This window comes from Littorina saxatilis, linkage group LG15 (assembly GCF_037325665.1).
Source record: "Littorina saxatilis isolate snail1 linkage group LG15, US_GU_Lsax_2.0, whole genome shotgun sequence".
Classification (NCBI taxonomy): Eukaryota; Metazoa; Mollusca; class Gastropoda; order Littorinimorpha; family Littorinidae; genus Littorina; species Littorina saxatilis.
Window position 1 is genome coordinate 21,687,212 of NC_090259.1, and position 12,495 is coordinate 21,699,706.

Here is a 12,495-nt window from a genome sequence, read left to right on the forward strand (position 1 = left end):
TCTAGCTACATACAAGGCCTACAAAAAGTACCAAACAGGTTGATACTGCCAACATCTCTAGCTACATACAAGACCTACAAAAAGTACCAAACAGGTTGATACTGCCAACATCTCTAGCTACATACAAGACCTACAAAAAGTACCAAACAGGTTGATACTGCCAACATCTCTAGCTACATACAAGACCTACAAAAAGTACCAAACAGGTTGATACTGCCAACATCTCTAGCTACATACAAGGCCTACAAAACATACCAAACAGGTTGATACTGCCAACATCTCTAGCTACATACAAGGCCTACAAAACATACCAAACAGGTTGATACTGCCAACATCTCTAGCTACATACAAGGCCTACAAAAAGTACCAAACAGGTTGATACTGCCAACATCTCTAGCTACATACAAGGCCTACAAAAAGTACCAAACAGGTTGATACTGCCAACATCTCTAGCTACATACAAGGCCTACAAAAAGTACCAAACAGGTTGATACTGCCAACATCTCTAGCTACATACAAGGCCTACAAAAAATACAACAAAAAAGTCAGTGTTTCCTTTTCCTAGTCTGACCCTTTTTTCTTCCCAACCCCAGAACTTTTTTTGACTCTTTAAAAAAAAAGAGAATTGTGCAGACTTTACAAGGAAAACCAGTCTTAGCTGACATCAAAGGGACATAGCTCGCACGAGTTAGTGCTAATAAAAAGACATGTGTCTGGGGAAAACAAACAAACAAGACTTTTAAATAAAATATACAAAATATACAAAATATACAAAAATGACCAACTTACTAGCCCTAATTTTTGGCCTTGTCATCAAAAACAAACATTTTATTTTTGTTGACAAACACAGACACCTTTTCAAAGTCATTACAAACACAAACAGATCAAAAACCAAAACTTACGCTGATGACGTCATTGCTCATGTACAGGTCCGTCAAAATCATGGCTGCCGCTGCGTTGCAAGCTTTTGGCTTGGAAACGCCCATTCCTGTGACTGACATCTGACCGTTGACCGACATCTCACACCTGTCAATCAGCAAAAATAAAGGAGATGTGGATGACCATGAAAAACACTGCTAGGTCCAAACACATACTTGAAGCCTTATCGAAGAGCTAATAAAAGAAAATGAAAAGCACTATTTTGTCTTGGGCCTGTTTCACTCTGCCTCTCTCGTATTCATGTGCGCACACACACACACACACACACACACACACACACACACACACACACACACACACACACACAGACACACACACACAAAAGCAAAAGACAGATTGATAGATAAAAAACAAACAGTTAACACATGCATTCGATTATTCAGCGTCACACTCTTTAAATATCTAGATGCCTAAACTTATATGTAGGCAAACACAGACAAAAGACACACAAACTCGTCTTCTCTGTCTGGCTGTTTCTCTCTCTCTTTCCCTGCACTTCTTTCTGTCTTCCTTGGTTTCTTCTTTCTAAATTCACAAAACATCACTTATTTGTAATATTTTCCGTTTTTTAGTCTTTTCATTCTTACTTTTTGTATTGTGTGTGTTCAGTAGATGAGCAAGACCTGTAGAGTACTGTATAAGACAGGACCATATAGACCTAAAACTACCCCAATCACTAGTTGATTTCATTTCTCACCTGAAACCATTCTCACCCTTGTCCAGCTGTTTCCACTCCAGCAGCATGGAATTCCTGGAGGCTGAGTACTGCAGGATCCTGTAAGCTTTGTCCTCAACGCTGTAACCCACCAACTCTATGATCACCATGTCGACCATGCTCTTTGTCAGGTCTGGAGGGTCGCTCCGCATCAACATCATGCGGTGGTGGTTGTTGCCTGGAGATACAGAAAGGCTGACAGTGGTAACTGTGTGTGAATGCTCTCCCACCCGTAAATCTCTCTCTAACGCCTCTGTCTAGTTTTAGCAAGGTGAATTTCTGTTTTGCCAGATTACGCCAGTTTTCCTGAATTTTTTCTAAGTTTATGAGAACAACTTTGAGAATACAGTGGAAGACCTCTTTCTTTCTTTATTTGGTGTTTAACATCGTTTTCAACCACGAAGGTTATATCGCGATGAAGTGGAAGACCTCCAAAGATCTGAAAAATTAGGTCTTAAAAAGGGGGGAGTTTTTAAATGGAGGTAAATTTACAGAGGTTATGAACAGAATCTCTGGAAAAGTAAGGCCTTAAAGTTATATGGGGGGAGGTCTAAAATTGGGGGGGTCATAAATTGGGGGGTCACAAAAAGGGGGTTCTACTGTACCAGAAATCAATCGGCAACTGGTTATGCCTGCCGTTTGATATTTAGTTTCGCAATATTTTTGTCCAGTATAATCGGAAGTTTCAAAAGTAAACTTACATTTAATTAATATACTTACCAACTCACATACACTCTTCAAAAAAAGTTAAGGATTGGTTGAAAAAAACGGATCTAATTATAAAAAATTGCCAAAAAATTAAACATCGACATAATAATTAAAGATTTTGTTTGTTTGTTTGCTTAACGCCCAGCCGACCACGAAGGGCCATATCAGGGCAGTGCTGCTTTGACATTTAACGTGCGCCACACACAAGACAGAAGTCGCAGCACAGGCTTCACGTCTCACCCAGTCACATTATTCTGACACCGGACCAAGCAGTCCTAGCACTAACCCCATAATGCCAGACGCCAGTCGGAGCAGCCACTAGATTGCCAATTTTAAAGTCTTAGGTATGACCCGGCCGGGGTTCGAACCCACGACCTCCCGATCATGGGGCGGACGCCTTACCACTAGGCCAACCGTGCCGGTCTATAATTAAAGATTAATTATTTTGAATTAACAAATTAACAATGAGTCTTGACCTAGAATTTTGTTTGGCAGGCAGAGTTATTTCCCTTTGTGGGACTTCTCAAAAGCTTCTGCATTTTGGAAGAAAAAGGGTGTTTTTTATAGCCCCATGAAATTTGCGGAACGCATGCCAGAGCAAAAGGTTGTGATGCACGTGCTACAACAGGGTCCTGGCTATGAACATCGCTCACCACCTTGTGTTTAAAGGTTGACACGCTGACACAATTATGCACAGTAGCAACATGCCCCCACGAAGAAAACTGAGCGATTTGGATAGAGGAAGGGCAATAGGATGGCTACAAGACAGTGTTGCTGCCAGGCAAGTGGCCCAGAGGCTTGCAGTGGCTCTCTCTGTCATCATCAGACTAAAACAGAGATTCCACGCAACTGGAAGAGTGCAGGAGCGACAACGTTCTGGTCGGCCCAGAGTCACCACACAAAGAGAGGATCGCTTCATTCAGAGGCAGGCCATGCAACAAAGAATGGCTACGGCAAACATTAGGCAACGCCTACAAGCTACCACCAACACTGTTGTTAGTGGTCAGACGATCCGAAACCGCTTACACAACTTTGGCTTGCGTGCAAGGCGTCCAGTCCGAGGAACAACCCTGACTGCTAATCACCGAGCAGCTCGCCGAGCCTGGTGCACTCAACATGTGAGGTGACAACGTCAGCAGTGGACTCAGGTGTTGTTTACAGATGAGTCCCGCTTTTGCTTGGAACCTGCTGATGGTCGCATCTGAGTGTGGAGGCGTCGCAGAGAGCGCTTCGCAGAAGGCGCTGTTCTGGAACGACAGCGTTTTGGCGGAGGCTCTGTGATGGTCTGGGGAGGGATCAGCACACGTCTAAGGACACCTCTGTACCATGTAGTGGGCAATTTGACCGGTGTCCGCTACCAGAATGAGATCCTGCAACCCCTGGTCGTTTCAGCGGAAGTAAGATACAGGGCATCACTGCCCCCAACAACCTAGAACCCTAAAGGGTTGACGTCGGAAGTTGCGGACAGGAAAGAAAAAAGTGCTACGATCATCTGGAACGTCGGAAGACGAACCAGAAGTAGCCGGAAACCCCAGTGCAGAAGCACCCGCAACAACGTGGTGGTGCGAGCTGATGCTAATGCGTACGATCCTTCACTCGTCGGAACAGCCGAAGTGAAATCGGAAGTGAGAGACAGGATACCGCTGCCACCAACGACCTGAAACCCAAATGGTTGACAACGGAAGTCTACTGGCAAAGAGTCATCGTTCCCGGAACCATCATTGGCCGAAGCCGGAAATGATTGTCCCCCAGTACCGGAACCCCGTGCAGCCACACTGTGCGGAACCGGTAAAGAATGAACGCTACCGCAATCCGAAACCGACGAAGCGGAACCGGAGGTAGCCGACAATGTGCCAAATGCAGAAGGTGGTGGAGCTGCAAGATGAGAAGCAGCTGTCACCCCTCCTGCAAATAACTAGAAGTAACTTCAGCGGCCAAAACCAATGGCCGAGGAAGTCTCTCCTTGACTCGAAAGGTAGACTCGACCTCTGAAGAGTCGTCCCGATCTTCGTCGAAGTCCGTACCGTCAACAACAAAGTTGTCCGACGTAGACTGATCATTCCTGGAACCATCATTGAAACATGCCGGAAATGATGATCCCCCAGTACCGGAACCTCGTGCAGCCGCACTATGAGGAACCGGTAAGGAAAGGTTGCTACCATACCCCGGAACCGGAGAGGCGGAACCGGAGGTAGCCGGCAATCCCGATGTGAAAACAACCGGAAACACAGAAGTGTTCTGCCCGGAAGCTGACACGTTCAGTCCCCCACCATCCGCAACCGAACAAACGGAAGCGGAAGTGAGGAACGGATTGCCGTTGCCACCAACAACCGGAAACCCCACCGGGCTGTCGCCGTAAGTCGATGGCAACGAACGAAAAGTGCCACTATTAACCGGAACACCCGTAGGTGAACCAGACGTGGCCGGAAACTCCCTTGCCGATGCACCCGCGTGAGCGGATGCCAAGGCAGACGATCCCATACACGAAGAGCCGGTCGTACTGACAGGCTCAACGAGACGGGTAGGGTAACCGTCGAGGCAAACTTAATTTTTTGACGGTGCGGTAAGCAGCGAACTTTTCAAAACACGTACCTCGTCGGCAGAACCCGACGGTTGAGGGAAAGTCACATCAGCAGAGGTCACGGTAGCTGACGGCCGAAACCTCGACATCTTCAAAGGTCAACATCTCCTTCCTGCATCTGTTCTTGACGCTCGAAACCAAGGAAAGAGACGCCAAGACTTCTTTGACCTTCTGAACAGGAGACAATAGTAGGCGATAACACAATAAAGGGTCGAAACGACCCGTAATGATTCTATGCTAACCTGGTCGAAAAACTTCCCGACCAGTTAAAAAGCAAGAAAATCCTTAATTAGAGTGTGATTCCTTAGCCTAGGTAAAAGAAGATCTCTGTAGAAAATTCACTTCGGCTTAAGCATAAAAAGAAAGACGAACTGCTCAGCAGGAAAACGAATGTCACCTGCCTGGCAGCGCTACAGCTCTTGTCCGCCATGTTGAAAAACTACAACTCCGTGAAGACGGAGACACCAAGTTTACAACACAATTTACCAAAATGCAAATGGCGGCACAAGCTATAAACAAGAATAATCTGTTGCAGATAAGTCACTAGACTTAAGCTTAAACAACAGTATGAACTGCTCGGCGGAGAAAGGCCAAAACTTGTCTGAGTGAGCAACTGCTCTCGTCCGCCATTGTGAAAACAAAACGAACTCTGTGAAAGCGGAGAGAGACATTTTCACCAGTGAACAGTTACAATAAACAAAAGTTGTAAACAAGAAAGATCTCACCAACAGCTTAGCAAGATGTACCTAGTGTCAATGGCCTTCCTCACAGGAGGCCAAAGGCTGAAAAGCCTAGAAGAAGTACAAACACGTCTGAACACAAGCGTGTTGGTCGGGAATGAGTATACCGGCGATATGTACAGCGCATGTGCGGGCTGCCGGTGAGGGGGAGGTAACTACCAGGGCCTTGAATTCAAGGTTTTGTTTTGTTTTGGGAGTTACCTCCCCCTGTTACCTGGGTCAGTACTTGAATGTCTAAGCATTAAACGGAGGTTAATGCTATTTCATACCTGTCAAGTCCTACGCATTCTGCGTAATTCTTACGGTTTTTCGGTGTTTTTTGGGTCCTACGTCGTATACCTCAAACCATACGCATTTTCAGCATTTAAAAAAAAAAAAAAAAAAAAATTCTTTTTTTTTGTTTTTTTTTGTTGTTGCTGGCATGGACTGGCGTTCATTCATTTCTGAGGAGGAGCTTGCACCAGCCACACAACAGAAGTTCTGGCATGATGTGCGCCAGTTCTACGTGGCCTGTGTGAGGAAAATGTTGAATAAATTTCCATTTGGCAGTGAAACCCTGCAACACCTTCAAGTGCTGGATCACAGTCTGGGAGCTGACACACTGACTGCCTTCTTACAGGTCAAAATTAACTCTGATGCATGCTGCCATGATTTTAAGGTGACTGGCAGCATGATTGACAAAGCAAAGATTTGCACAGATGAATACAACAAAGAACACAAGTGACAAGTGACAAAAAAAATGAACGAACAAGAGTGCAGTGTAAATGTATTACATGTAGTGGTAAATAAAGAGCAGTTTGTGTAGAAAGGAATTTATGTGTTTTACTTTTAGTTTGCGAAAAACAATCTGATTGGTTTAGTGTGTATGCGTGAGAAGTTGAATTTGTGCGTTTAACCACATCCTGATCCACGCATTAACTATGGTTTTTGATCCCCAACTATGGTTTCTTATGCCATTTACTATGGTCAGAGGCCAAAAGTACTTGACAGGTATGCTATTTATGTGAGTTGGAGTCTTTCTTTCTTTCTTTGTTCATGGGCTTAGACTCCCACGTTCACTCACGTTTTTAGCACGAGTGGATTTGTACGTGTATGACCGTTTTTACCCTGCCATTTAGGCAGCATACGCCGATTTCGGGGGAATGTGAGTTGGAGTAAGAATATGTGATTTAATCAGCCAATCGTCCAGGTATGTCCTGAGACGGATACCTTGACCCCTGATCAATGCGCAAAACTGGCGCACTACTACGGTAAAAATCCAAGGAGCCAAAGAGAGGCCGAAGGGTAGGGCTCTGAATTGAAAGATCCTGTTGCCCCAAACGAACCGTAGCCATTTCCGGTCTGTTTGATGCGTCGGTTAAATCTATTGATGTGACCCAATCGGAAGGCCTCAGGGCCTCCCTCACTGAAGTGGGTGTCTCCATCGTAAACCTGACCTTCCTCAGAAACTTGTTTAACTGTGAAAGATCGAGAACCGGACGCCATCCTCCCGAGGCTTTTGGAACGATAAACGGACGTCCGTAAAAGCCTGGGGAGGCATGATCTTGAACCTCTTCCACAGCTTCCTTCTGAAGCAGAAAGTTGACCTCGGTCTGAATTGCCTCTCTGGCTTCTGCTTTGGCCGGAAACCAAAAAGCAGGAGGGGTTCTGGCCAAAGGGGCTCTGTGCGTGCTCCAAAGGAGCCGGAACCCCGATCGGAGCACCCCCGCAATCCAGTGGTTGTTTGTTTTCCTCAACCATGCTGGTAAGGCCCGGAAAAAGGCCTCCCGCCACCAAAACAGTGATGGCTGCAGGGGGGCATCATTGAGGGTTAGGTTTTCGACCTGAGCCCCTCTTTTCAAAGGAGGGCCCGGTCTTGGGGTAGGGTCGAGACCTATTCTTTCCCTGAGAAAATGAACCAGACTTTGAACCCCGGCCAGTGTTAGCTGGCGCTGAGAATGAAGGAGCGGGAGGTCCGCTGCGTTTGGTTTGTTGTTTTGAAAATGCCATTTCTGAGAGCTTCACAAATTGCAAGTCTTTGGCTTGCTGTGCTTGCTTCTGCAGTGCGTCCAGTGAATCCTGCCCAAGAAGAGATCCTTCGAGAAAAGGAGAGACTCAAAGAAAGTCAAGCAGATTCTTATCTTGGAGGCCAGAACCTGTCAAAAAAGCTTCTCGTCACCAAAAAATGGCCTGAGAATAAAGTCTCGCCGACAGAGCCATTTGCTCGGATGAGACCTTGGCCAAAGTAGCAAACAACACAGAAACATCTTTGGATCTGCGTCCTGACGGAAAGCAAAGGGATCCAGTGAGGACGTAACCGCACGAGAGAGGGAGCGAATCAGAGTCTCCGTCAAAGACGATAACTCTAAAGAAGTGCGGCTGCATTCCTCCACAGCCATGAGATCCTTGTCTTTGCAGACAGAAGGCCTCTCTTTGTTATACCCATCCTGACGAATGTTCGTCAAGTTCGGTGTAACAGGAAGTGATCCCGTAGGCAGCGCCAAGGACGTGATCAAGTCCCTAGGCTTGTTGGTCAACCAAAGCCTATGGTTAGCGCTCAGCGAGTGATGCGCTACTTGCCCAGGTGACGCAAGCCACGGCAACGCCGCAGCTGGGGCATCACCATGCGCTGCCAGCAGAGGCGGAAGAGGAGAATTCAACTAGAAAACTTTCGCAATCTCGAATGCCACCGAGGGAGACTCCAAGAACTTAAAGTTCGAAGGTTTCTCTTGAGAAGCTGTAAAATCAGCTAACCCGCACGAGAGAACGAACCCACGCGAGAGACTTTGCGTTTCCAACTCCCGACGGGAGGGGCAGTGAAGCAGACAAAGCTATCTGCCGCTCCGTCGCTAACATGTCTTGCACCTCAGTCTTAAAAGAAGACAAAATGGCCAGTAAATCAGCCTTGCTCAAACTTTGCTTGGCTTGAGAAGCCTGAACTTTCTCCGAAACTGATAAGTCAGTTGAGGTAGACTTGCCATCAATAGAGACTAAAAAAGACTCCTGAGTCTCCCGGTTGAGAACGCTCACGACAGACGAATTCTCACTAAGAGAATTTTTCGAACTCTGAGAACTACGAGAAGTAGAGGCCGTAGCCATCTTAGCTTTAGCTTTAACCGCTTTGCCTGATTGCGAACCTGGAGAGCTGACCTGCTTGGCAGAACTCCGAGATTTATTCTTATCTTTCGCTTTGTCAGCCATTTTGAATTCACAAATGTACTCACAACAGTTAAAAAAGACAAGCGGCAAAACTCACAAATTCGCTTAGAAAAATTCTTGATATAAGAAAAATAAAAGATCTCACCAATTCCTTAAGAAAGGAAGAAGGATGAATAAACGTTACCAAGATTCGATGGCCTTCACACAAGGAAAGGCCAATGGCTAAAGAAAAGCCAGAGCACTTCAAACATGTCCAGCGCCGTGCGTTGAAGGAAAAGGAATGAGTGTCACCGGTATACATCCGGCGCATGCGCGGGACACCGGTAGGGGAGATAACTACAACGGACCATGCCTTATCTGGCATGTAGTTTTTGTTTTAGAGTTATTTCCCCATGTTACCATGTAAGAGTGCTTCAATGTCTTAGCAACCAAACAAAGTTATTGCTATCTATGTGAGTTGGGTAAGAATATGTAATTTAATGATAATGCAATAACTTAATTTGACTGGTTAGCAAGATAAGGCGGATCCATTTTTGCAAGACCCAGGATAATCATACTTGAAGGTCCATGGTTGCTACTCACAATAACACTGGTCATTGACTGTGCAAGATCAGCAAGATGATTTTAAGTACGAAATTGGTATTCTATGGGATACTTATTATCATGCACTTAATCCTGAGGTCGTGACATAACGGTACCCTGCCATTACCTTGGGGATGTCTTCATTATCATCCTGTATCAACACACACACACACTTTCTCTCACTCAATCCCTCTTGTAACAAGGTTCAGTTTCAGATTTTCTCTTACCCGACTGTGGTTTCGCCCCTTTGTGGATGATCTCAAAGAAATTGGGAAGAGCCTCAGGTTGCAGGGGAATCTTGGGCCCTTGAGCGATCTGAGAAACGGGTTCCTTCATCAAACGGCTCTGAATGGAGTTGTACGCGGCAATCTGCGCTTCCTTGCGCGGCCGACCCTCACCCTGACCTATGAGGACATCGTCGTAGTAGATCTCGCAGATGAGGTTAATGTCAGGGTCACCTTCGTAAGGGCTGGTGTTGTACTGACGATTGTATTTCAGGTCGACGACCTTGTAGAGGGCTGTGACACGAATCCCCACCTGTAGATATATGCGAAAGATAGCGTTTCATCAAAGTGCATGGCGCGCGCAGGGGGTAGAAAAAAAATCTACAGTTAAAGCCCCAGTATGTCTCAAATGGTTTACAAAACGATTTCAATCTTCTACTGAGAAAACAAGTTCTAAGCTTATGGAACACACTTGCAATAGCATTTAATAGCATTACATGGAACAGTTCGTTTGCATTGCTATTTAGCTCGCGTAAACCACACACCAGATTTCGTGGTTTATCTAACCCCTGAGCCATCGTGAACCCGTGTGATCCACTTTCCTTGTTTTCACATTTTAGTCGTCAGTTTGTGATTACAAGTCAATGCGACTGGCTGTATCTGAAGTCCAGATGAAGAAAATACCAAGAGGACAAACAAAGTCAAACAGACTAAGTCAAAACGGCTGAACCAGCCGGAGCGTACATCAAACACGACCAGTCAAACTGGCGCTGAGCTTTGGAATGAATTGCATATGGAGACGTATGCGCGCGCATACGGAAGGCAGCCTCGTTTCCGGGCTGGCCAAGACACCCTTACGGGTCTCAGGTCACTCTTTTTTAGAGGCGTCTTCCTTGTTACCAAGGGGACGCGTACAGCGTTACCAGCACTGAACCAGGGTTAATTGCCATATGTAAGTTGCCAGTTGGGTAAGATATGTAATTTAATGCAATACATTCATCAAAAAAGTCAAGCATGACATCAAAATGCCTCACTTTGACCGATAGTTTGCTTAATGTATCCCTTAGAGAACCCCACTATGTTAGGTACTGTCGGAAAGCTCATTGCATCAGCTTTCCCGCCGTGTATTTCTTTGGTTAAAAATACCCACCCACTTCCTCCAAATAAGGAAATCGTGACGTAAACAAACTTTAAGATTTAACCAATCAGCTTTGTCTGCCTTCAAAAAAGGCTAGCAACGGCCTCCTCATTGGTCAAAATCAGCCCAGGGAAAGTAACACTGCATCATTTCCTATCGCTATACGAAAGCATGGCTGACGTCGGTACACCGATTGACAGCGCTTCTCAACTGCGATTCACGTGAAAATAACCACGAACTCCGAGATTTGTTGTCGGATTTCTTTGCACAAGACGTTGCTGGATTCAGTGACTGCCGATTCTGATGCGTCTGACGCCGAGATATGTAACGCTGATGCTGAATATGCGGACGAAGAGAAGTCAGACCGTCCCCTCGTCAGTGTGTTTCTAATCTAATAGCACTGCATCAACTGCACGAACACATGTAGTTGAGGCAAGTGGTGGAGGAGATATTATGGAGGTGCATGCTGCAGTTCCTTAATTGCAACAAGGCTGTGATGTGTTCAAGAGAGCTCGCCTTTGTTGCTGCAAAGCCAATGGAACTGGCTGCAAACAGATTAAAGTTCATGACGCTGCACCCGGTGACACTCGTCGTGGATGTATCACCCAGTTTGATCCGGAGGAGATAGTAGCTCTACAGCTCTCAGTGCAAGACATGGATAAAGGTGAGGTTGGAGGTGGTGTCAACATTGCTGTGCAAGAGCTTTTGTGGTGAACAGACTGTCACAGTGGAGGAGTTCCTGTGTTTGGGATCTACATTCTGATCTGTACATTATTCCTATTCGATGCCAACAAAGTGACTGATACGAGTAGGTTGATTTTGTTCAAGTGTTTGTTAAATGGACAAAAACGTGCGTGTGATGCATGTAACCTCTTTAATCCTGATAATGACAGTGAAAATGTTTGCTGATGTGTATGACATTTATTTCACCGTTTTCCTCCACGTGTATGATGTAAACAAAGCCTTCAAAAATGGTGATAATTGTTCTTTTAACCCTTCGTTTTGGATTTAAAGGATGCATGAAAGATCAAAGTACACTTGTGCAAAATTTGGAAGGGTTAGGTTAATTTTCAACCCCCGTCGCTAAGGAAAATGTAAAGCTGGTGCCTTCCAAAACTTTAAAGCCCGATTTCTCAAAATGGCCGCCGGTCAACTTCTTTAAAAAAAATGGCCGTAATATCGTTATTTATTGACCTAGAGCTTTAATTTTTTTTGTTAAACATCCAGGAAAGACTCACAATATCAAAATAATAACTAACTCAAATCATCCAAATTCCGACTTAACACTATCAGTGATGTTCCTAGGACTGGAGGGCAACAGGACAAAATGTCCTGAATCAAAAAACTAATAGGACATCATGTCCTGACTACAAAAAAACAATAGGACATTCAGATCAAGCTAACCTTTTTAGATGACTGAGAATATATGAATAAAGGCAAATAAAAACTGAACAGTTCCAAATTTATTTTAATATTTTAAATGCAACAGTGTTCAGTAGGGTTACTTTCACACACACAGACACATGCTTCAGAATGTCATAAGTGATCTTTCACACACACACACTGAGACACACACACACACACACACACACACACACTATGCTTCAGAATTAATGTCACAAGTGACAAGTGATCTTTCACACACTTCAGAATGTCACACGTGAAAACCAGCTCTGCACAAACTTTCTGGTCGCCCCTACTTTCGTTTCTTGCGTCTCTTCCTGCGTCTC

The 12,495-nt window shown here is 45.2% G+C and overlaps 2 protein-coding genes across 2 annotated transcripts in view; both read right to left on the minus strand.

Moving 5' to 3' along the window:
- Positions 1–12,495, minus strand: part of LOC138947951 (uncharacterized) — a 99,354-nt gene that overhangs the window by 42,597 nt on the left and 44,262 nt on the right. The window lies entirely within an intron of this gene.
- LOC138948310 (uncharacterized) overlaps positions 1–12,495 on the minus strand; it is a 49,898-nt gene that overhangs the window by 5,608 nt on the left and 31,795 nt on the right. The window contains exons 7-9 of the mRNA XM_070319821.1: positions 9,631–9,940; positions 1,637–1,832; positions 903–1,026 (exon numbers count right to left, since the gene is read on the minus strand). Coding sequence (XP_070175922.1) covers positions 903–1,026; positions 1,637–1,832; positions 9,631–9,940 — 630 coding nt within the window. The remainder of the gene's footprint in view (positions 1–902; positions 1,027–1,636; positions 1,833–9,630; positions 9,941–12,495) is intronic.